Source organism: Xenopus laevis, chromosome 3L (genome assembly GCF_017654675.1).
Source record: "Xenopus laevis strain J_2021 chromosome 3L, Xenopus_laevis_v10.1, whole genome shotgun sequence".
Classification (NCBI taxonomy): domain Eukaryota; kingdom Metazoa; phylum Chordata; class Amphibia; order Anura; family Pipidae; genus Xenopus; species Xenopus laevis.
Genome location: NC_054375.1, coordinates 2,274,670 through 2,300,101, shown reverse-complemented (window position 1 = coordinate 2,300,101; position 25,432 = coordinate 2,274,670). Strand labels below are relative to the sequence as shown.

General features: G+C 44.4%; 1 protein-coding gene across 1 annotated transcript in view; it reads left to right on the top strand.

Annotated features, from left to right (window-relative positions):
- LOC121401348 (mediator of RNA polymerase II transcription subunit 21) overlaps positions 1-24,538 on the top strand; it is a 76,339-nt gene extending 51,801 nt beyond the window's left edge. Inside the window, exons 2-4 of the mRNA XM_041585811.1 lie at positions 22,943-23,057; positions 23,773-23,873; positions 24,048-24,538. Of these exons, the coding sequence (XP_041441745.1) occupies positions 22,943-23,057; positions 23,773-23,873; positions 24,048-24,227 (396 nt within the window). The 3' untranslated portion in view covers positions 24,228-24,538. The remainder of the gene's footprint in view (positions 1-22,942; positions 23,058-23,772; positions 23,874-24,047) is intronic.
- Positions 24,539-25,432: the final 894 nt, after the last annotated feature.

Below are 25,432 nucleotides of genomic sequence, written 5' to 3'. Positions count from 1 at the left end.
TCATTAACAGAATCTTCCCACAATGGGATTCTGGAAAGATTCAGCAATAAAACTCCGAGGAACTATCACTGAATGAATTTGTTATTGCTTGTAGGATTTTTAGGGCCAGAAAGCAGTTAAAATTATGGCAGCTAGGTATTCCTTACTAGCACAATTCAGCAGGAACAGTCCTAAAGTTTGCTCATGTCTGTAAGAGATCCCATAAAACTATGGTACATGGTATTCCCCTGTCATAAGCACAATTCAGCAGGAAACAGTCCTAGTTTGCTCATAGTCTGTACAGAGAGATCCATAAAAATATGGCACTAGGTATTCCACTGTCTAAGCACAATTCGCAGGAAAGTCCCTAGTTTGCTCATAGTCTGTACAGAGAGATCCATAAAACTATAGCAGCATAGGTTTCCCTGTAACAAGCACAATTCAGCAGGAAAACCTAAGTTTGCTCATAGTCTGTACAGAAGGATCATAAACTATGGAGCTAGGTATTCCTGTACTAAGCAAATTCAGCAGGAACAGTCTAAGTTTGCTCATAGTCTGTAAGAGAGATCCCATAAAAACTATGGTACATAGGTATTTCCCTGTACTAAGCACAATTCAGCAGGAACATCCTAAGTTTGCTCATAGTCTTTACAGAGAGATCCCATAAAACTTGGTACATAGTATTCCCCTGTATAAGCACAATTCAGCAGGAACAGTCCCTAAGTTTGCTCATAGTCTGTACAGAGAGATCCATAAAACTATAGCAGCATAGGTATTCCCTGTTACTAAGCACAATTCAGCAGGAACAGTCCCCTAAGTTTGCTCATAGTCTGTACAGAGAGATTCCATAAAACTATGGCAGTATAGGTTTCCCCTGTACTAGCACAATCAGCAGGAACAGTCCCTAAATTTGCTCCATGTCTGTACAGAGAGATCCCATAAAACTATGGCAGCATAGGTATTCCCTGTACTAAGCACAATTCAGCAGAACATCCCTAAGTTTGCTCATAGTCTGTGACAGAGAGATCCCATAAAACTATGGCAGCAATAGGTATTCCTGTACTAAGCACATTCAGCAGGAACAGTCCCTAAGTTTGTCATTGTCTGTACAGAGATCCATAAAATATGGCACATAGTATTCCTGTACTAAGCACAATTCAGCCAGGACAGTCCCTAAATTTGCTCATGAGTCTGTACAGAGAGAGATCCCATAAAACTATAGCAGATAGGTATTCCCCTGTACTAAGCACAATTCAGAGGAACAGTCCCTAAGTTTGCTCATATCTGTACAGAGAGATCCATAAAACTATGCAGCATAGGTATTCCACTGTATTAAGCACAATTCAGCAGGAACAGTCCCTAAGTTTGCTCATAGTCTGTACAGAGAGATCCATAAAACTAGCAGCATAGGTATTCCCTGTACTAAGCACAATTCAGCAGGAAACGTCCCTAAGTTTGCTCATAGTCTGTACAGAGAGATCCATAAACTATGGCAGCATAGGTATTCCCCTGTACTAAGCACATTCAGCAGGAACAGTCCCTAAGTTTGCTCATAGTCTGTACAGAGAGATCCCATAAAACTATGGTACATAGGTATTCCCTGTACTAAGCACAATTCAGCAGGAACAGTCCCTAAGTTGCTCATAAGTCTGTACAGAGAGATCCCATAAACTATAGCAGCATAGGTATTCCCCCTGTACTAAGCACAATTCAGCAGGAAACAGTCCCCAAAGTTTGCTCATAGTCTGTTACAGAGAGATCCCATAAAACTATGGCAGCAAAAAGTAATGAGAGAGCTGCCGTGTGTATAATGTATTAAGTAATCAGTATGCAGTTTTAACAGGCAGCGAATTAGTCTCTGAACCCACTTCCTCTCCCACTAGTAACACCAAATCAGAACCACACTGTATATCTCCCACTTACTAAAGGTTGTGATAACAAGAATGAGCTCAATAGCTCATTAACCAGATTGAACAAACAAGCCAGTTCATACCATCGTTGGACCTTATAATAACAGTATTGGCCATAACATTCTATTCATTAAGGGACTGGTTGGCAGAATAGTTTGCCTTCCCTTTAAAACATAAACTCAGGCTAATGGTGTTTTGTTATTTTTTTTCAGTCCAGCAGAAAGAGGAACAGTACTGCAATCACTTACACGCACTCCTCTCCCCACATCTCTGAATGGGCAAGAACTTTATAATACAGAGATCAGACTAAGCTAATGGGGTGCAGGAGTATAGAGGGACGTGGGGTTCCTGACTGATGTACAATATCAATATATGTGTGAGATACAATCATTATCCAAGGTTTTGGGGGTGCAGGAGTTAAGGGACAGTGGGGTTCTGACTGATGTACAATATCAATATATGTGTGAGATACAGATCATTATCCCAAGGTTTGGGGGGCAGGAGTATAGAGGGACAGTGGGTTCCTGACTGATGTACAATATCAATATATGTGTGAGATACAGATCATTATCCCAAGGTTTGGGGGTGCAGGAGTATAGAGGGACAGTGGGGTTCCTGACGGATGTACAATATCAATATATGTGTGAGATACAGATCATTATCCAAGGTTTGGTGGGTGCAGGAGAATAGAGGGGACAGTGGGGTTCATGACTGATGTACAATATCAATATATTGTGTCGAGATACAGATCATTATCCCCAAGGTTTGGGGGTGCAGGAGTAGAGAGGGACAGTGGGGTTCCTGACTGATGTACACATATCAACTATGTGTGAGATACAGCATCATTATCCCCAAGGTTTGGGGTGCAGAGTATAGAGGGACGTGGGGTCCTGACTGATGTACAATATCAATATAATGTGTGAGACACAGATCAATTATCCAAGGTTTGGGGGTGCAGGAGAATAGAGGTCACATTGATGCCTGTGTATAGGGACAGCACTGAATCCTGAGAGCAGTGATGACCCGGGCCCCTACATGAGGGTTAATCACGTGATCTCTTCAGACACATCACATGCCCTCACATGTCCCATGAAACAGCATTCCAGGGACCCCCATGATCGAGGCAGGACAAGATCTCCTTATATTTACACTATGGGGGCAACTTAACACCAAGCTCAGAAGTCACATTTTATGACTGCAGTGTGAGTGCACAATTTCAGTTTTGACGACGCCGTCATTTTTTTGGTTTGGTTTTGGTTTACAATGAACTGAATCTCCAGACGTGGATCAAATATCACTACACATGTAAACACATTCCCCAGTCCCCCTTTAATCCTGACTCATCGGATTACGGATTGCCAAAAATGGGCAGATTTGACCTAAATACCCCAGTTTTGTTTTTTTTGCAGCCAAATTGGGCTACTGGTTAAAGCCCCGGCGGGTTTTTAAAGTAAAACTACCCAAGGTACGGATTTTGATACTTTTGGGTACTTTTGTACTTTAAAAACCGGAAAGTTTTTTTTGCCCCCATATGGGTCCCCCAAATGCATGTGGGTAATGTAGCTTTGAAAGAAGTTATGTAAGATAAAATTCCCCAGATGCAATGGACGGGACTTTTAAGTCGGAGTCCCAGATTTTGGGTCTTTTCCCCCAGTTTCCGTTCCATTTTGGGTTTGACTTCCTCAATTTCAGACAATTTTGGGGAAAAATTTCTGGCAAAAAAATGTTAGGGGGCCCTTTGTTTTAAAAGTTTATTAAAAACTGTACATGGTTTTTAGGGTTAGGGGCCCCCTATAAGGCCTCCACAAAAATACCCCCCCGTACAAAAGGGAATTTTCTGCCCCCAAAAATTGGTGTAAAGGGCCCCCCTAAAAGAAAAAAATCATTGTTCGGGGCCCCCTTTAAAATTTAAAAGGGGAAAAAATTGGTGGTAGGGCCCCCCATAAAATTTTAAAAAAAAAAAAACATTGGGGCCCAGAGGTTTAAAAAAAATTAAAAAAAAAACTTTTGGTTCAGTGAATTTTAATTTTTTAGTTTTCTTCAGTTTTTGGGGTTCCTTTCGTGGTCTTTTTTTCGACTTGAGTCTTACTTCGGCTTTTTTTTATGGTTCGGGTCTTTTCTGGTTAGGATTAAATTCGGCTCCATTCGTCTTTGGGCTTTTTTGACCCGCTTCAGGTTTTTTTTGGCTGTTTGGGATTTTCGGTCAGGTTTTTTTTCCCGGGACTTTTCGGCTCAGCTTTGTTAGAATTCTTCGGCTCGTTTCGAGACTTTTTGGCTGTTTGGACTTTTTCGGCTCGGATTTGTTTCAGATTTTGGCTCGTTTGGGGATTTTTATGGCTCGTTTCGGGGCTTTTCGCTCTTTTGGATTCTTGCTGCTTCGGACTTTTTTGGTCATTTTGGACTTTTCGGCTCTTTTCGGGACTTTTCCCAATCTCCCTTGGGATTTTTGGCTCTTTGGGACTTTTTCCCATCTTTCCCGGATTTTGGGCCCCGATTTGTTTCGGACTTCTTCCGCTGTTGGGACTTTTTGGCTGTTTCCGGGATTTTCCCGCTTGGGGACTTTTTGGTCGTTGGGATTAGCAATCGGTTGGCCCATCATTAAGGGGGGCCGGCAAATTTAAAAATGAGCTAGTCCCCCCCTTCACCCCCCGGGCCCCGGGTTTACATTTTCCCCCTGTGCCCCCCTGATGCGCCCCCCCCTATATTCCCCCAGGGGCTCTTAGTTAGCCCGGTTAAAGGCAAAACCCGTCCTTTTTTGCTTATGGAAAATTTGCAAAAACAGTGAAAAATTTTAAAAAAGGTTTTTTATTTTTTACATATATTCTTTTTTTGCTTTTTTTCCCGCACTATTCTAAATTTTGGTATTTTGAAATGGGATCCGGGGACTTTTGGGGGTTTTGAGCCAAAATTTTGGTGTTTTTTTAATTACAAAAAATAAATTTTTGGCCCAAACCCAAATTTCCCTCGTAGTTTTCCATTTTTTTGCGGCCCCTAGCTGCTGATATTGCATCCCCCTGGAAAAATATAAAACTTTCCGTTAGCTATAAAAAAAAATATTTAAAATGGTGAAAAATTAAAAATTTGCCCCATACCCCAAGCTGTGAAACCCCGGGATAAAAAAATTCATGGGAAATTCAGACGGTTCAAATTTTTATTAAAAAAACAGTGGAAAATTTGCTTTAAAAAAAGCAAAAAAAATTCTTTTCACGTTAAAATCCCTTTCCAGCAAACCCTTTTTTTAAATTGTGAAGAAAACAAGCAATGCCGGAATGTGAAGTTACAAGAAGTAAGCTTGAAAAAAATTGAAAAAGTGAAAGTTGACTTTTCTTCTCTAATATAATATAAAAAAAATGTGGTTTAAGACTTTTTGGTTTGAGGTCCCCTTTTGGGGGCCCAAATTATCTGCTTCCCCCAATAATAAAAATTACAGTATTAGAAAATATTGGTTAGAACCCTTTATAATTCTAAGAAAAATTTGGGGTTTAAACCCCCCCAAACTCCCCCCAATGACCGTCAACTGGGCCCCCCTTTGTATAACAAAGGGTTTAAGGGGTATTATAGAAAATGGGTGTACCCCGCTTGTTTCCCGGGTCCCGGAAAAAAATCCCCCCAAAATTCCCCCAAATGATTCAGATGGGCCCCCTTTGTTTATAACAAAGGGTTTCAGTATAAGAAAATTGGGTGTACCCCGTATATTCCCGGGGGACCCGGGAAAAAAATCATCCCCCATTCCCCCCAACTGACCTTCAGACTGGGCCCCTAGCCATAAAGGTTTAGATATATAGAAAAAAAGGGTGTCACCTGCCCATTTGTTCCCGGGTACCCCGGGTACCCAAAAAAGATACCCAATTCTCCCCTATGACCTAGGGGGGGGCCCCCCTTTCTCATAACAAGGTTAAGAAAATAAAAACTTGGGTAAAGCCCCTGCTATGGGTTAGGGTACCCAGGTAAAAAAAACACACCCAAAATTCCCCCCCTAATGATTAGAGGGGCCCCCTTAGCTCATAAAATTTAAAGATTATAAAAAAACTTGGGGTCCCGTATAGTTCCAGGGTCCCCAGGGTACAAAAAAGCATCCCCCAATCCCCCCCAAAAATGCCCTTCAGACCTGGGCCCCCTTAGCTAAGTTATAGGCCCCAAAAGGAATGAATTAGCAGGGTTTCCCAAGTGAATTGAGACTATTATAAAAAGTATGAAGTTGTAAAATCACTTTGAAAATGAATATTTAGGCACCCACCCCCGTGAGCAAAAAACCCATTTCACTTTTCCAAAAAAAAAAAACCTTAAAAAATTCTGAATTAGGTCATGTTTTTTTCTGAAAATTGTGAGGGTACCCCTTTTTGTATCGGGAAAGTATTTAAAATTTAAAGGTTTAATTTGCAAAAATTTTTTCATACAGAAAGGAAGGATGGGTTTTAAAAAATGGGAAAGAATAGGATTGTCCCACCCAGGGGAAAGAATGTTCTGTATACAGATAGCTAAAATTAGCTGCCTTAAAGCAGGAAGGATCCCTGTTAAAATGGGTCGTAGATCTGTGCCCCACTGGGAAGAATGTTCTGTTTACAGATAGCTGGGAAATTTTTCGCCATAAAGCGGACAGGCTGTTTGTACAGGGGGTCAGATAGGATCTGTGAGCCCTGGGAAAAATTTTCTGTTTACAATAGCTAGAATTTTCAGCTCCCAAAAGGCAGGAAGGATGTTGTTCAATGGGACAGATGGATGTGCAGCTACTGGGAAAAAATGTTTTTAAGATAATTAGAATTGGAGATATAAAGTATTAAATATATAAGTTTAAAAAATTATGTTAAAAAGTATAAAATATATAAAAAATAAAAATTTAAAAAATAAAGTAAAAATATTTTAATAAAAAAAAGTAAAAAATATAAAAATATATAAATAAAAAAAGTTAAAATATATAAATTTTAAATATATAAAAAAATAAAGTATTAAATATAAAGTTATAATATATAAAGTTTTAAGGGAATAAAAAGTATTTAAAAAAAGAAAAATAAAGAATAAAGTATATAAAGTTTATAAAAAAAAGAATATAGAATATAAAAACCAAAAGAACAGAGGGGTACTCCAAGTGACACAGAAGAAGGTAAAAAGATGTGGGGACAGGGGCTCCCCCGCAGAAGAAAAGAAAGCCCTACCCTAAAAAAAGGGAAAGAAGCAGTTGAGAGTCGGGGGGCTTTTCCCCCCGGCCCCAGAAACTGAAAAATCCGGCTCCCCGTCCAGTTGCACCCCATGCCCCTGCCTCCTTCAGTCTCCCCTTCCGGTAAACCGGGCCCGACAAGTTCCCCCCGTTCCCCCCCCTCTTCGCTTGGAGTCTCTTCACGGATTCTTCCCCGTTTCCCCTTAACACCCATTTGAAGTAAAAATTCTTCCCTTTATGAACAATTCTCTGTCTCACTAATGATTTTTTTCTTTCGTGGGCCTATCCCGTCGCTTAAAAATTGTTACACAATATGTAAAAATTGGATACAAAAATATATCCCCCATGTATCTCACTTTGTCCCCCTTACTCCCAATTATTGTTGTAATTCCCCGGCCCTTTTCCCCCTCTGAAAACACGCAAGTCCCTTTTTTTTTTACTCCCCATCAACAGTCCAAATACACAACACTTCACTCACTCCTTCACACAGCTACACACACACACGGTCCCTCACACACACACACAACTCACTCCCTCCCACACAGCTACACACAAGCACTGTCCCCACACTCACACTCACTCACCCCTCTCACACGCTAACACAAACCACTTGTTCCCTCCACACTCACACTCCACTCACCCCTCTCACACCGCTACACAACCAATACTCACAACCACAAGTCAAACACTCCCTCACCAGCACAGCAGCCCCACACTCCGCACAGACACTCACACTCCCCTCACACATAGTTTTTTACAAACACACTCTCTCAGATACACACACTCCCTTCACAAGGGACACTTCACTCCCTCTTCACACAAGTTAACACACACACGTGTTCCCTCACACACTCACACACACTCACTCCCTCTCGCACAGCTTACACACACACACTGTTCCCTTCACCAACTCACACTCACTCCTCCCTTCACACAGCTACCACACCAACTGTTCCTCACACTCACTCACCCCCTCTCACACAGCTTACACAACACACTGTCCCTCACACACTCACAACTCACTCACTCCCTTCACACAGCTACACACAAACTCAACACAAGTCAAACCACCTCCCTACACACACAGCCCCACACTCGCACAGACACTCACATCCCTCACACATAGTTACAAACACACTTCTCTCAGATTACACACACTCCCTTCACTCACACAGGACACTCACTCCCTCAACACATGCTCCACCACTCACCACTTGTCCCTACACACACCCATTTTCCTCACTTCACACAGGACACACAACACTTTCAAGACACACTCACCTCTCCCAGACACTCACATCCATCTCACACCACTCACTCCTTCCACACACACACTCCCACTCGCACCCATTCCCTCACTCACACAGACACACACAAAGTCAAACACTCCCTCACACACACAGCCCACGCTTCTACACAGACACTCACACATAGCTCAAACTCACACACTGTCCCTCACACACACTCACTCCTCTCACACAGACACTCACACACAGCTGCACACTCAACAAAAACACACACTCACTCCTCTACACAAACACATCCCTCACACTATTTAGCGCCCTCACACCTCCCTTCACACCACACTCACTCCCCTCACACAACACTCCACACTCACACCCATTCCTCACTCACACAGACACACACAAAGTAAACACTGACCACCACACACCACAGCCCACGCTCATACACAGACACTCACACTCTCTCACACATTAGCTCCAAACTCACACACTGTCCCTCATACACACTCACTCCCTCTCACACAGACACTCACACACACGCTGCACACTCAAAACACACACACTCACTCCCTCTCACACAAAACACTCACACCCCTCACACATAGCCTCCAAAAACTCATCACATCCCCTCACACACACTCACTCCCTCTCAACACAGACACTCACACTCCTCACACACAGCCTACCACTCACTCCGCTTCTCACACAAACACTCACACTCCCTCACACATAGCTCCCAAAACTCACACACTGTCCCTCACACACACGCACTCCCGTCTCAACAAACACACACTCCCTCACACAAAGCTCCCACACTCACACACACCCATTCCTCACTCACACCAGACAACAACAAAGTCAAACACTGACACACACACGACACTTCCCTTGCACACAAGTCCACACACACAGCCAACCAACTTAACACACTCCCTCCTCACACACAGCCCCACGCTCACACTCTGCCCCACATGAAACCAAGTTGGTCCTATCAAATATAATAAAGTCACCATGGCCCCCAGACCAGATAGTATCCCTCGACTCCCTACGTTTCTCCACAAACACTCCTGACCACCACATCTCAAGACACTAGGTGTTTGGTCGTAGGTGGGCCTGGTTACACCCACATTCTACTGATGAACATGTTAAAAGTACATACAACCCCCATTTTACATTTTTCCGGGGGCCAGGAAAAAAATGGTGTAAATTTCACAATGTTAAAATCCGGAAATTTTGGTTATCCATAATACTATAGGTGGGACCACAAAAAACCCTATGTGAATGAGGAAACTTAAATTCAGTGATGTAAATTGAAGGTTTCACTGTACTGCAATTCAGAATATATTCTTGGTAAAAATATACTGGGAATGTTTGGGATGGATTATTCCCTGTGAATGCGGGGAAGAGGGAAAGGGATGACAAGTGGGGAGGAGAGGCAGGTGGATATGACCATGGAGTGAAGAGGGTCTGGAATACAGCCAAGGAGATGGAAGAGGGAGATGGTCCATGCTATCAGGTTATTAGTAGAATGGGTTAGATATAGCAAGGGTTGCGAGGCAGAGTTGGTAGGGCGTGAAAGAGGAAAATAGGGTATACCCTGGGAGAATCAAAAATACGGCAGAAGGGGCATCTGAATGCACTTGGTGCGTAAGATCAACATAAAAAACATTTATTCACACCCAAGTCCAGTAACCGTGAAACAAGTCAAGGCATCTTGCCATCAGTGCAAGTGAAAGCATGGTCCTACACACTCACTCCACACTTCAGTTGTGGAAAGCCCTATCCAGGAGATTCTTCAATGTGAAAGAAAGGCTGAATAGTACCAGACCGAAGGGACAGATCATTATGTCATTGTCTTCAAGGACAGCCCTGGACCTCTTTTACACAACTCCCCAAGACGGCAGCATATCACAGGTCTTGAGCTTTCCATAGGCATGTAGGCTGGCACACACATATAGTAGATGATACAACTCTCTATGTTCTTGAGGGTTGCCCAGTCCTTTCTGCAGCTATATAGATGCTATAAGCCCTAGGGATTCCCCAACTTCTTACCCCGTGAGCAACATTCAGAAGTAAAAGGAGTTGGGGAGCAACAGAAGCATGAAAAATATCTCTTTTGGGTGCCAAATAAGTTTGCTTGTGACTTGACATTTAGTAGCCCTTATTTGGATTGTTGACCTAACCATTGAGGTCTGTTTGCAGTCCACCTGTTCTTTATGAAACCAAGACTGCCAAGCCTGAATTCAAAAAAATAAGCACCTGCTTTGAGGCACTGGGAGCAAAATCCAAGGGTTGCAGGAGCAACAGTTGCCAACGAGCTACTGGTTGGGGATCACTGCTATAGCCTAACCCAACAAAACAAAACAGCTGCCCATATGGAAGAGAAAGAGCGGAGCGTAATTGTTTGTACTTTTGTTCCCAATTGTTTCTCCAACACTTTTTGGCTATAGTCAACAGGGCAAACAACTGCATTGCAGAAGCCAAATTATTGTAAAACACAGAATAAAAAGACATCAAGACATACAGGAATTTCTAGTTGTGCGAGGGGCGTACATAGACAGAAGAAGAGATGTGATTCTGGATGCACAGGAGAGCCAACAATGTTACCACAGGCTGGAAGAACACATGAGGCAAGCCAAAAAGCCGTTGAGAAGAAGGGGAAAAGATTTGCCTACCACTGGATTCGTATGGTCATTCCAAAGGCAAAGTTGTGCCACCACTGTGGTATTCTGCAGAACCACATACGAAAATGAGGACCTGGCCCAGTGGTTTGCTGTTTACCAATCTGAGATAATGACATGGAGTGTAAAGCACACGTTTGTGGGCTGTATCTGTTTTAAAGAAGAAAAGGGATGCAAAAAAATATATATTTTCCCTTTGCCTCACAATTAGGTGCCTACAATCTTCCCCATGGAAAGAACTTTCTTGAGGTCTCATCATGTTAACATCTGTCTTCATTCTTTTCATTCTCTGACCAGGATGACTTTGAACTTTCCCTGGGTACTTCATATCCTTGCAGGACTCCAAGCACCTGCCTCATGTAGTCAGGGTTCTCCTGATTACCAGCAATGGTCGAGCCACCGTTTTCTTAAAGCCGCAGTCCCCATCTTTCTTTCCAGGTATGCAAAGATAAGATACCCGTGCATTCAAGCAGATTGTAGAAGTCATGGCTGCCCCCACAGAGCCCAAAGGAGATGGAGAGGCCTTGAGGCAAAGGGTCTGGTACCCAAGCACGTACTGCGGTGATGGAGAAAAGAAACAAAAAAGTGCGAAATGGATGGTGAGAAAGGAATCGCCTTATTAGGGAAATTTAGTCTCTGCATTTGAAATGTTCCCTTGAATAACTGGATTTTCTATGGAATCTGGGGAAAAAAGAACGAATTTGTGTAGTAAATTCATAATTTAGACTAGGAATGCACCAAATCCAGCTTCGGCTCCGGATTTGGCTCTTTCAGCGGATTCGGATTTGGCCGGACTTGAATTTGCCATATGTAAATTAGGGCTGGAGGGAAATGGCTGGTGACATATTTTGACACGAAAAACAAGGAAGTAAAAAATGGTTTCCCTTCCCACCTAAGTTGCATATGCAAAATAGTGGATTCAGTACATGCCTATGTTATACAGATCCCCTCCCCTGTGTTATAAAGCGGCAAGATCAACATAAGAGCAAAAAAGGGCGGCGGTATATATATATTTCACAAAAGGGATCACCTTTATTGGAGAGAAGATGGACTATCTAAAAATCACGGATCATAAAAAACATTTACATATCACAACATGCATTATAACAACATACACAAGATGACTTACAGTTATGGCAATTTGTAATAAACCGGTTTACCAAGGCAAGTGCTGGCGGATACAGTAGATCGTTTCAAGGAAGGGTTTGATGAGTTTGTTATCAAGAAGGATATTTTGGTTGGTTGTAAGGTTGGATCCCTGGCATGGGAAGATTCAGAAGGGATTTTATTTTCTACTTTTGGCTGCACTTATGAGGGTTTTTACCCACCAAGAGTAGGTAGGATCGGCCTGAACTTCTGAAAACTACTCAATTACTTTTAAAGGGTAAGTTAAACTCTACAATTTGCTCTAATGAAAAAAAGAATGCATTCTCTGCAGCTTTCCATTATACGTGCAATGCCAAGTTCCAGTAGTTTTATAAACTGGATTGTCAAATGGAATTGCAGTATCTTGTTGTTCCTAACAACAATTTAGGCGGAGTCGGCGCTGCTTCTCCAGGGTCTGTTAATTCGCGGCTTCTGATTGTTTCAAGAGTCATATTTGGATTTATATCCCCTTTAAATAAATCCAAGATATTTGACAAGCAACTAAAGGCCGTACATAGTATGTTACAAATGACTAATTCCCAAGCTCCTTTTCAATTGGTCTTCATTATTTATCTCAAATTATTTGCCTCCGTCTTCTTCTGATTCTTTCCAACTTTTAAATTGGAGGGTCACTGACCCCCGTTCGAAAACAAATGCTCTGAGAATGCTTACAATTTTATTGTTATTATATTTTTTCATATCCCATCTTTCTTATTCAGGCTCTCCTATTTCATATTCCAGTTTTCTCTTATTCAAATGAATGCATGGTTGCCTAGCGGGGAAATTTGCACCCTAGCAACCCTTCCGACTCCTATCATTGCAAACTGACAACGCTGAATAAAAAGCTTAGTAACTCAAAACACCAACAAATAATAAAAATGAAAAACCAGTTAACAATTGTCTCGGAATATCCCTCTCTACATCATACTAACAGTTAATTTAAAGGGGAACAACTTTTTTTTTAAAACTTTTTTTTTAAACAGGACAAATTGGTTAAAGCAAAGCATCAGATACAAAAAACTTCTTACCTGTATGATCTCTTTTCTTTTAGGTGGAGGGCAAGCAGCACCCTCACTATTCACACTGACCTTCTGTCCGAACAATAAGCTGGCCTTTCTGTCCAATAAAAAAATGGGGGGATGCTGTTACAGTGGACCAGCACCTTGCATTGTTTTTTTTAGACAATAAATTACCATCTCCCCAAATTTTTCACAACCCCTTCGTCAGTTACTGAGATGGGCAGGCTAGGTATACCCACAATGCAAGTGTGCTTTTGGTTGGTCCACATCAGGTTCACTACTGCTGGTGCCATGGCTTCTTCCCCAGTAGTTGGTTACCTGGTGTGAACCAAACAGTACCCAAATGGGGCGGGGTCGGTTCTTAAAGTAGGATAATTGTTCACCCTATCCGCGAGCGGTGTCAGCTGCAGTCTCTGCGTGGCTATTGGGGTCATTAACTTTAACATATCAAAATATATTTGGAAATTATCACCTACACAAACTTGTCTTACAATGGTGATACCCCAATGAAGGGCTGCCATTAGGGACCGCCTAACCTCATCACATCTGGGGCGTTCTGTTGACCATATAAAGACAAGGCTGCAGGCTGAGTTATACAGGGAACTCTGAGTATCATCTTTGTATTATAAGGGATAATGTACCCCTATGTAAATGAAAGGATTTAGAAGCACTGAGGGTTGTTCTGTAAACCATATAAAGGCACAAGGCTGCGGCGAGTTATACAGGGAATTTGGGAGTACCCCACTCATGTTTTAAATAAGGATAATGTCCCCCTACTGTAAATGATAAGATTTAAAGTACTGAGGGGGGTTCTTTTTGACATATAAAGACAAGGCTGCAGGCTGATTTAAATACAGGGCTCTGAGTACACTCATGTATTATAAGGGAAATTTTACCCCCTACTGAAAAATGATAGGATATTAGAAGTCACTGAGGGTTGTTCTGTACCAAAATAAGGAACAAAGGTTGCAGGCTGAGTTATACAGGAACTCTGAGTATCATCATGTATTAAAAGGGAAATAATTTCCCCCCTACTGTAAATGATAAGGATATTAGAAAAGTCATGAGGGGTTGTTCCTGTGACCATATAAGGCCCACAAGGCTCAGGCTGAGTTATACGGGGGAACTCTGAGTATCACTCCATGTATTATAAGATAATTGTACCCCTAAAAAAAAAAAAATTTTTAAAATCCCCAATATTTTATTGATTGAACTTGTCAGAGATTTTAAAAAGTTATATGTAAAGGGAATTGCTACATTTTTATTCAGTAGTCGCTCTCCCCCAAGCCAGGGCCAGTTCCATAATCCCTTGCATCCCCTGAGAAGATTCAAAAGTGTGCAAGGCATTGGGGGGAATGGAATCTTTGCTACGAGCGGCTCATTATGGAGATCACTGAAAAACATTTTCCCTTTTTTAATAAAAAAAAAGAGTAAAAAAAAAAAAGAAATTTAAACGGGGAAAGAAAACTGCGCCTCAATATGAGAATGAAAATAATATCACTGCTTTTTGTTGCTGGCAAATTGGGTTTGTCTTTTGGTACCGGGTAAATGAAGCAAAATCTAAAGTACAGCTACTATCCCCTCGTGGGGCCTTTAATCTCCTCGTGTGGCCTTTAATCTCCTCGTATGGCCTTTATTTCCTCGTGGGGCCCTTTTAGGAAAAGGGGAAAAAACAACAGCCGATGTTCGGGTCTTGATCATGTTCCATAATTTCCAAAGGGAAAAATATCATCGGAAATAAAATGTTCTCTCCGAGCTTTCACCCCACAGTACGGGCACCAATATGTTTTTTATTGGTTCTCAAGGGATTGGAGATAATATTCATTGTGTCATTGCCCTTTAAACACAATATCAGGAATTCATGTATATTACATAGCTCACACACCCGTACAATAGATGATTTCATTTTCCCTTTTTCTTTTCAAAGGGGCTCCAGTAAATTTTGGAGTCTAATAGATACATATAGAACTGCACCCCCTGTTCCCCCAACGGTCTTGTTTATGGTCAAAAAAGCAAATACCCGGGGTTTGCAGAAACCCAACCTGTACAAAATGGAAAAATAGAGAGAACAGAGCATAATGAAGTTGCCATGGAGCCACAGGCATAGATGGATTTTTAGGAGGAGACATGATCTGGATGCACAGGAGGGGGCCACACAACATTCCAAACTCCTGCCAGCATAAATGAGGCAGATTTATAAATAACCCCGGGGAAAGAAAGAATGGGGAAAATGGGAAAGGGCACACGACCAAAGGTCATCAGATGTGATGCTTGTGCCCACTGGCATTGCACAGCCAATTTTCGAAGTAGGACTTGGTTTCCCTGGGTTTGCTGGTCAAACCACCGGAGATACAGGATTTGGGGGTTTTGGAGAATACCCCTGGATTTGTGCGTGTATTTTAAAGCAGAAAAGGGGAAAAAAAGTCCAATTATTGGGCATGTTGGGTATAAACGAAAACATGTAGAGAGACTCAGGTCACAGCTGCCCAACTGCAGATGTCGTAATCACCCAAAAGTACAGTAGTCCCCAAAAATTTCCCGCTATGAAACACCTGGAAATATTGTTTCGGTACTTCCTAAAACAGGGTAACAGAAAAAATTACAATGAGCTTTTTAAAGCTCGAAGTAAGACTGGCTGTCCCTCTGCCCCTTAAAACGCCATCCAAGAAACCCAAGCCCCGGTTAAAAGGAAGAAGCAAACAACAGAAGGATACAGTTTTTAGAACAAACAATCACATTATGATCCATCTACTGTCCCAAATTTTCCCACTGTCTCCATTTGTCCCCACGTCTCCATCTTGTCCTACCCGTCTCCATCTTGTCCTACGTCTCCATCTTGTTCTACTGTCTCCATCTTTCCTACTGTCTCCATCTTGTTCTACTGTTCCAGGCCCGGATTTGCCCGGGAAAACCGCAAAAGGCCCCGGCCTTTGGGCGGCAAAAAATAGGGGCGGCATGCCGCCCCGCCGCAATAGGGGATTTTGCTTCCCCGTTGAACTACACCAGCTGCGCCCCCATTTTTTTTTCCGGCGTGCGGGGAAGCGGGGCTAGGACCGCGCTGTAGGGGGCCCCCGGGGCGGCCCCCCGAAAAAATCCGCGCTGACTGTCCCATCTTGTCCTACTGTCCCATCTTGCCCTACTGTCTCCATCTTGTCCTACTGTTCCATCTTGTCCTACTGTCTCCATCTTGCCCCCCTGTCTCCATTTGTCCTAAATGTCCCCCTCTTGCCCCCCCTGTCTCCCTCTTGCCCAACTGTGTCCCTCTTGCTCTCTGACTCCCCCTTGCCCACTGTCCCATCTTGCCCCTGTCTCCATTTTTTCCCACGTCCTCCATCTTGTTCTACTGTCTCCATCTTGTCCTACTGTCTCCTCTTTTTTTACTGTCTCCAGGCCCGGTTTGCGGCAAGGGGCCCCTAGGCCCGGGCCTAGGGCGGGGAAAAAAAAGGGGCGGGCATGCCCCCCACCCCTTATGGGGACTTTGCTTCCCCCCCTTTAATACACCGCTGCGCCGGCGTTTTTTCCCGGCGCGCTGGAAGGCGGGCGCTAGGACCGCGCTGTAGGGGCCCTAGGGCGGCCCCAGAAGAAAAACTGGCGCTGACTGTCTCCATCTTGTCCTACTGTCTCCATCTTGCACTACTGTCTCCATCTTGCCCTACTGTCTCCATGTTGTCCTACTGTCTCCATCTTGTCCTACTGTCTCATCTTGCCCTACTGTCTCCATCTTGTCCTACTGTCTCCATCTTGCCCTACTGTCTCCATCTTGCCTACTTTCTCCATCTTGTCCTACTGTCTCCATCTTGCCCTACTGTCTCCATCTTGCCCTACTGTCTCCATCTTTTCCTACTGTCTCCATCTTGCCCCACTGTCTCCATTTTTGCCCTACTGTCTCCATCCTGCCCTACTGTCTCCATCTTGTCCTATTGTCTCCATCTTGTCCTACTGTTCTATCTTGTCCCCACTGTCTCCATCTTGCCCAGTCTCCATCTTGCCCTACTGTCTCCATCTTGCCCTACTGCTCCATCCTGTCCCACTGTCTCCATCTGTCTACGTCTCCATCTTGCCCTACTGTCTCCATCTTTCCTACGTCTCCATCTTCCCACGTCCCATCTTGTTTCCCACTGTCTCCATCTGCCCTACTGTCTCCATCTTCCCTACTGTCTCCATCTTGCCCTACTGTCTCCATCTTTCCCTACGTCTCCATCTTGCCTACTGTCTCCAATCTTGTCTACTGTCTCCATCTTGCCCTACTGTCTCCACTTTCCTACTTTCCATCTTGTCTACTGTCTCCATCTTTCTACTGTTCCATCTTGCCCCACTGTCTCCATCTTGCCTACTGTCTCCATCTTGCCCTACTGTCTCCATCTTTTCCTACTGTCTCCCTCTTGCCCTACTGTCTCCATCTTTTCCTCTGTCTCCCTCTTGCTTCTATGTCTCCATCTTGCCCCACTGTCTCCATCTTGCCTATTTCCATCTTCTCTTGTCCCATCTGTCCTACTGTCTCCATCTTTCCTACGTTCCATCTGCCTACTGTTCCATCTGTCCTACTGTCTCCATCTGCCCCCTGTCTCCATCTGCCTACTGCTCCATCTGCCTACTGTTCCATCTTGTCCTACTGTCTCCACTTGCCTACTGTCCCATCTTGCCCTCTACTGTCTGTCTCCATCTTGCCCTACTGTCTCCATCTTGCTACCTAAAACTGTCTCCATTTGCCCTACTGTCTCCATCTGTCCTACTGTCTCCATCTTGCTCTACTGTCTCCATCTTGCCCTACTGTCTCCATCTTGCCCTACTGTCTCCATTTTTTGTTTTCCTTTCTGTTTTTCCCATTTTGCCCCCTACGTCCCCCCTTGTCCTACTGTCTTTTCCATTCTTTTCCTACATTCTCCATCTTGTTCTACTGTGTCCATCTTGCCTACTGTCTCCATCTTGTCCTATGTCTCCATCTTGTCCTACTGTCTCCACTTGTCCTCTGTCTCCATCTTGTCCTACTGTCTCCATCTTGCCCTACTGTCCTCCACTTGTCCTCAATTCTCCATCTTTTCTACGTGTCCATCTTGCCCCCACTGTCTCCATCTTGTCCTACTGTTCCATCTTGTCCTACTGTCTCCCTCTTCTCCTATGTCCCCCATCTTTTTCTACTGTCTCCATCTTTCCTACTGTTTCTATCTTTTTCCTACCTGTCTCCATCTTGTCCCCACTGTCTCCCATCTTGTCCCTACTGTCCCCCCTCTTGTCCTACTTCTCCATCTGTCCTACATTCTCCATCTTGTTCTTACTGTTCCATCTTGCCCTACTGTCTCCCCTCTTGTCCTACTGGCTCCATCTTGTCCTACTGTCTCCATCTTGTCCTACTGTCTCCATCTTGTCCTACTGTCTCCATCTTGTCCTACTGTCTCCCTCTTGTCCTACTGTCTCCATCTTGCCCTACTGTCTCCATCTTGCCCTACTGTCTCCCTCTTCTCCTACTGTCTCCATCTTGTCCTACTGTCTCCATCTTGTCCTACTGTCTCCATCTTGACCTACTGTCTCCCTCTTCTCCTACTGTCTCCATCTTTTTCTACTGTCTCCATCTTGTCCTACTGTTTCTATCTTGTCCTACTGTCTCCATCTTGTTCTACTGTCTCCATGTGTCAGTGTCATGTTACATCAGTAGTGACATTAGTACAAGTGCAGGAGGAGGAGTCAGTATATAGAGGAGGAGTCAGTATATAGAGGAGGAGTCAGTGTATAGAGGGGTCTGGGAGTTGCTGCTTTAAAATTCACTGACTCAGGCTCCAGGGCACTTTGAAGTGATTGGGGAGTCATATTGAGACCAATCCTGGAGACTCATACTTCACTGCTTGGTACATAGCTGGCCCGGGCGCTACAACCAATGAACCCTCACTCTCTGGAGCATACATTAAATTTAGTTCATAGAGAAATCCTGCATGCCGCATACCGATCATGATCTCTGATTACATCCCGCCTATTGAGACTGGCCAATAAAAACTGTTCCCTTTTCTTCTCCGGGACAACTCACGTATCCTCACTCCTGTACCCTAACACTTATGTGTCTCCTTCACCAATAGGAGCGCCTGGTCTTTGTGGGCTGGCTCCTTCATCTTCCCAGTAAAGATCGCTCCGGCTACCCACTCCGGTGTCCCCTCAATTCTGGTGTTTCCTGTGCTTTGGGTTGAACTCACTGTCTCCTGCTCTCGTTCTGCCCTACCTCAGTTTCTGTATTTCCTACACAATGTATCTCCCATCTCATTGTGTCTCCCCCTTCTCCTGTCTCCTCCACCTACCGTTCCTCTTTTTTTTTTTTTTTTTTTTTTTTTTTTTTTTTTTTTTTTTTTTTTTTTTTTTTTTTTTTTTTTTTTTTTTTTTTTTTTTTTTTTTTTTTTTTTTTTTTTTTTTTTTTTTTTTTTTTTTTTTTTTTTTTTTTTTTTTTTTTTTTTTTTTTTTTTTTTTTTTTTTTTTTTTTTTTTTTTTTTTTTTTTTTTTTTTTTTTTTTTTTTTTTTTTTTTTTTTTTTTTTTTTTTTTTTTTTTTTTTTTTTTTTTTTTTTTTTTTTTTTTTTTTTTTTTTTTTTTTTTTTTTTTTTTTTTTTTTTTTTTTTTTTTTTTTTTTTTTTTTTTTTTTTTTTTTTTTTTTTTTTTTTTTTTTTTTTTTTTTTTTTTTTTTTTTTTTTTTTTTTTTTTTTTTTTTTTTTTTTTTTTTTTTTTTTTTTTTTTTTTTTTTTTTTTTTTTTTTTTTTTTTTTTTTTTTTTTTTTTTTTTTTTTTTTTTTTTTTTTTTTTTTTTTTTTTTTTTTTTTTTTTTTTTTTTTTTTTTTTTTTTTTTTTTTTTTTTTTTTTTTTTTTTTTTTTTTTTTTTTTTTTTTTTTTTTTTTTTTTTTTTTTTTTTTTTTTTTTTTTTTTTTTTTTTTTTTTTTTTTTTTTTTTTTTTTTTTTTTTTTTTTTTTTTTTTTTTTTTTTTTTTTTTTTTTTCTTTCACCTCTCCCTGGTCTCCCCTCAATCTCTGTGTCTCCTCCTACTCTCTTGTGTCTCCCTCCACTCTACTCCTGTGTTCTCACCTTTACTTCTCCTGTCTCACCTCTCCTGTGTCTCCCTCTCACTCCTCCTGTGTCTCCCTCACCTCTCTGTGTCTCCCTCTCACTCTCTCCTGTGTCTCTCACTCTCTTGTCTCCCTCACTCTCCTGTGTCTCCCTCACTCTCTCCTGTGTTCTTCACCTCTCTGATGTCTCTTCCTTTGTGTCTCCCCTCTCACTCTCTCCTGTGTCTCTTCACTCTCCGTTCCTGTGTCTCCCTCACTCTCTTGTGTCTCCCTCACTCTCTTGTGTCTCCTCACTCTCTCTCCTGTGTCTCCCTCTCACTCTCTTCCTGTGTCTCCCTCACTCTCCTGTGTCTCCCTCACTCTCTCCTGTGTCTCCCTCACTCTCTTTTGTCTCCCTCACTCTCCTGTGTCTCCCTCTCACTCTCTCCTGTGTCTCATTCACTCTCTCCTGTGTCTCCCTCACTCTCTCCTGTGTCTCCCTCACTCTCTTGTGTCTCCCTCACTCTCCTGTGTCTCCCTCTCACTCTCTCCTGTGTCTCATTCACTCTCTCCTGTGTCTCCCTCACTCTCTTGTGTCTCCCTCACTCTCCTGTGTCTCCCTCTCACTCTCTCCTGTGTCTCCCTCACTCTCTTGTGTCTCCCTCACTCTCTTGTGTCTCCCTCTCACTCTCTCCTGTGTCTCATTCACTCTCTCCTGTGTCTCCCTCACTCTCTTGTGTCTCCCTCACTCTCCTGTGTCTCCCTCTCACTCTCTCCTGTGTCTCATTCACTCTCTCCTGTGTCTCATTCACTCTCTCCTGTGTCTCATTCACTCTCTCCTGTGTCTCATTCACTCTCTCCTGTGTCTCCCTCACTCTCTTGTGTCTCCCTCACTCTCTTGTGTCTCCCTCACTCTCTTGTGTCTCCCTCTCAGTCTCTCCTGTGTCTCCCTCACTCTCTTGTGTCTCCCTCACTCTCTTGTGTCTCCCTCACTCTCTTGTGTCTCCCTCACTCTCCTGTGTCTCCCTCTCACTCTCTCCTGTGTCTCATTCACTCTCCGTGTCTCCTTCACTCTCCTGTGTCTCCCTCTACTCTCTCCTGTGTCTCTTCACTCTCCTGTGTCTCCCTCACTCTCCTGTGTCCTCACTCTCCTGTGTCTCCCTCTCACTCCTCTGTGTCTCTCACTCTCTCCTGTGTCTCCCTCACTCTCTCCTGTGTTCCTCACTCTCCCTGTTCCTTCCTGTCCACTTTGTGTCTCCCTCACTCTCCTGTGTCTCCCTCACTCTCTCTGTTCTCCCTCACTCTCTGTGTCTCCTTCTCCTGCCCCTCTCCGTGTCTATTCACTCTCTCCTGTGTCTCCCTCACTCTCCTGTGTCTCCTCCTCTCTCTGTGTCTCCCTCTCACTCTCCTGTGTCTCCTCTCACTCTCTCCTTGTCTCTTCCTCTCTCCTGTGTCTCCCCACTCTCCTGTGTCTCCTCACCTCCTGTGTCTCCCTCACTCTCTGTGTCTCCCTCACTCCTCTGTGTCTCCCTCCACTCTCTCCTGTGTCTCCCTCACTCTCTCCTGTGTCTCTCACTCTCTCTGTGTCTCCCTCACTCGTGCCTCACTCGTGTCTCCTCTCACTCTCTCCTGTGTCTCCCTCTCACTCTCTCCTGTGTCTCATCACTCTCTGTGTCTCCCTCACTCTCTCTGGTCTCCCTCTCACTCTCTCCTGTGTCTCACTCTCTCTGTGTCTCATCACTCTCTTGTGTCTCCCTCACTCTCCTGTCCCTTCCCTCGTGCCCTCTCTTCTTTGTGTCTCCCTCTCACTCTCTCCTGTGTCTCATTCACTCTCCTGTGTTCCATCTTTGTCCTCACTCTCCTGTGTCTCCCTCACTCTCTTATGTCTCCCTCACTCTCTCCTGTGTTTCATCCCGTCTCACTCCTCTTGTGTCTCCCTCACCTCTCCTGTGTCTCCCTCCACTCTGTCATCTTGTGTCTCCCTCTCACTCTCTCTTGTGTCTCCCTCTCACTCTCTCCTGTGTCTCATTCACTCTCTCCTGTGTCTCCCTCACTCTCTTGTGTCTCCCTCACTCTCCTGTGTCTCCCTCTCACTCTCTCCTGTGTCTCCCTCTCACTCTCTCCTGTCTCCCTCTCACTCTCTTGTGTCTCCCTCACTCTCTTGTGTCTCCCTCTCACTCTCTCCTGTGTCTCCCTCTCACTCTCTCCTGTGTCTCACTCTCTCTTGTCTCCCTCACTCTCTCCTGTGTCTCATTCACTCTCTTGTGTCTCATTCACTCTCTCCTGTGTCCCTCCCTCCTGTGTCTCGCTTGCTCCCTCCTGTCTCCCTCGCTCCCTCCTGTGTCTCCCTCGCTCCCTCCTGTGTCTCCCTCGCTCCCTCCTGTGTCTCCCTCGCTCCTCTCCTTGTCTCCCTCGCTCCCTCCTGTGTCTCTCCCCTCGCTCCCTCCTCCTGTGTCTCCCCTCTCGCTCCCTCCTGTGTCTCCCTCGCTCTCCTGTGCTTCCCTCTGTCTCCCTCTCGTCTCTCTCTCGTGTCTCCCTCCTGTGTCTCCCTCGCTCCCTCCTGTGTCTCCCTCGTGTCTCCCTCGCTCTCTCGTGTCTCCCTCGCTCTATCGTGTCTCCCTCGTGGCTCCCTCGTGTCTCCCTCGCTCTCTCGTCTCTCCCTCGCTCTCTTGTCTCCCTCGCTCTCGTCTACCTCACTCCCGTGCAGTCGCCCCCCCCCCTTACTGTACCAACTGAACCCCATTGTGCTTTGTCCTTCATCTCCTCATATTAATCTTATTTCCTTTATCCTTTCAGCTGGCGGATCAGTTCTGCAACACCATCGGGGTCCTCCAGCAGTGCGCTCCCCCCGCCTCCTTCAACAACATCCAGACCTCTATCAACAAGGAGCAGCCCCCCAATCCCACCGAAGGTGAGACATTCACACGAGTACCAGGAAATACACTCCCCCGTGCAAAGGAAGTAGAGACAGTCACACGGGTACCAGGAAATACACTCCCCCGCGCAAAGGAAGTAGAGACAGTCACACGAGTACCAGGAAATACACTCCCTGTGCAAAGGAAGTAGAGACAGTCACACGAGTACCAGGAAATACACTCCCCCGCGCAAAGGAAGTAGAGACAGTCACACGAGTACCAGGAAATACACTCCCCCGCGCAAAGGAAGTAGAGACAGTCACACGAGTACCAGGAAATACACTCCCCCGCGCAAAGGAAGTAGAGACAGTCACACGAGTACCAGGAAATACACTCCCCCGTGCAAAGGAAGTAGAGACAGTCACACGAGTACCAGGAAATACACTCCCCCGTGCAAAGGAAGTAGAGACAGTCACACGAGTACCAGGAAATACACTCCCCCGTGCAAAGGAAGTAGAGACAGTCACACGAGTACCAGGAAATACACTCCCCGTGCAAAGGAAGTAGAGACAGTCACACGAGTATCAGGAAATCCTGTGTATTAATTCAGTAAAAGTGTGGGTGCCATTCAGATAAAGGGTAACTGATAAAATGCCCAAATATTACCTTGTAGGACACAATTGCCCCTAAGCCATTAATACCACGCCTCCTGCACCCACTGTGAGACCTTTATATATAGAGATACAACTGTCAGTTTTTCTGTCCGTTCAGAATACGCCCAGCTGTTTGCTGCTCTCATTGCCAGGACAGGGAAGGATATTGAGGTTCTGATTGAGTCTCTGCCCAGCGAGGAATCCACGGCCGCCCTGCAGGTCTGTATTGGGGTTCAATCTATTCTAGTATTGTTCCCTTACAACTCCCAGCACCCTACGCCAGGCAGCTTCCCTTCACTCGCAATACGGGGTATTAGAAATAGAAATCCTTACTGGCACGTGTGTATCATGAATGTGTAGTAACCACAGAGCTGACTCTCTAATCCCTTGCAGGCCGCCAGTCTGTACCAATTGGAGGAGGAGAATCATGGGGCGGCGGCTCGGCTGGAGGAGGTGGTGTATAGGGGGGACATGTTACTGGACAAGATCCAGACGGCACTCGCTGACATTGCTCAGTCCCAGCTAAAGACTCGCAGCAGAGCTCACACTCAGCAGCCTCTCCCTGAATCCTAACAGCAGGGGGCGCTCATTCCCCACACAATATCAAACCATTACACTGACTGTCACATATTCAACTGCATTGCTGCCCCGAGGCCCTCGAGAGGGGTAACTGGATATTGCCATGAGCACCCATCTCTCTCCCTGTACCCCCATTACTGACCCCTCTACATCTGATTCTGTGTACTGCACCCCATGTGACCCCTCTCTGCCCAGCACACCCCACACTCAGGCCTCATGGGAGAGAAAGGAATGTGTGTTTAAAGGGAAAATATGCCAATACGTGTGTTGTTTCTTCTATAATAAATCTTGAGTGCTTATTTGTACCCCAATGTTTCTATATATCTGTAACCTTGTTATGAGCTAAGGGGGCCCAGTCTGAAGGTCAGGGGGAGATTTGGGGTGAGGGCTTATTTGTACCCTGGGTACCCCTGGAACTATAGCAGGGTGACACCCCAATGTTTCTATATATCTGTAACCTTGTTATGAGCTAAGGGGGCCCAGTCTGAAGGTCAGGGGGAGATTTGGGGTGAGTGCTTATTTGTACCCTGGGTACCCCTGGAACTATAGCAGGATGACACCCCAATGTTTCTATATATCTGTAACCTTGTTATGAGCTAAGGGGGCCCAGTCTGAAGGCCAGTTAGGAGGAGATTTGGGGTGAGTGATTATTTGTACCCTGGGTACCCCTGGAACTATAGCAGGATGACACCCCAATGTTTCTATATATCTGTAACCTTGTTATGAGCTAAGGGGGCCCAGTCTGAAGGTCAGTTAGGGGAGATTTGGGGTGAGTGTTTATTTGTACCCTGGGTACCCCTGGAACTATAGCAGGGTGACACCCCAATGTTTCTATATATCTGTAACCTTGTTATGAGCTAAGGGGGCCCAGTCTGAAGGTCAGTTAGGGGAGATTTGGGGGTGAGTGCTTATTTGTACCCTGGGTACCCCTGAAACTATAGTAGGGTGACACCCCAATGTTTCTATATATCTGTAACCTTGTTATGAGCTAAGGGGGCCCAGTTTGAAGGTCAGTTAGGGGAGATTTGGGGTGAGTGCTTATTTGTACACTGGGTACCCCTGGAACTATAGCAGGGTGACTGTTACCCCAATGTTTCTAAATATCTGTAACCTTCTTATGAGCTAAGGGGGGCCCAGTCTGAAGGTCAGTTAGGGGAGATTTGGGGGTGAGTGCTTATTTGTACCCTGGGTACCCCTGA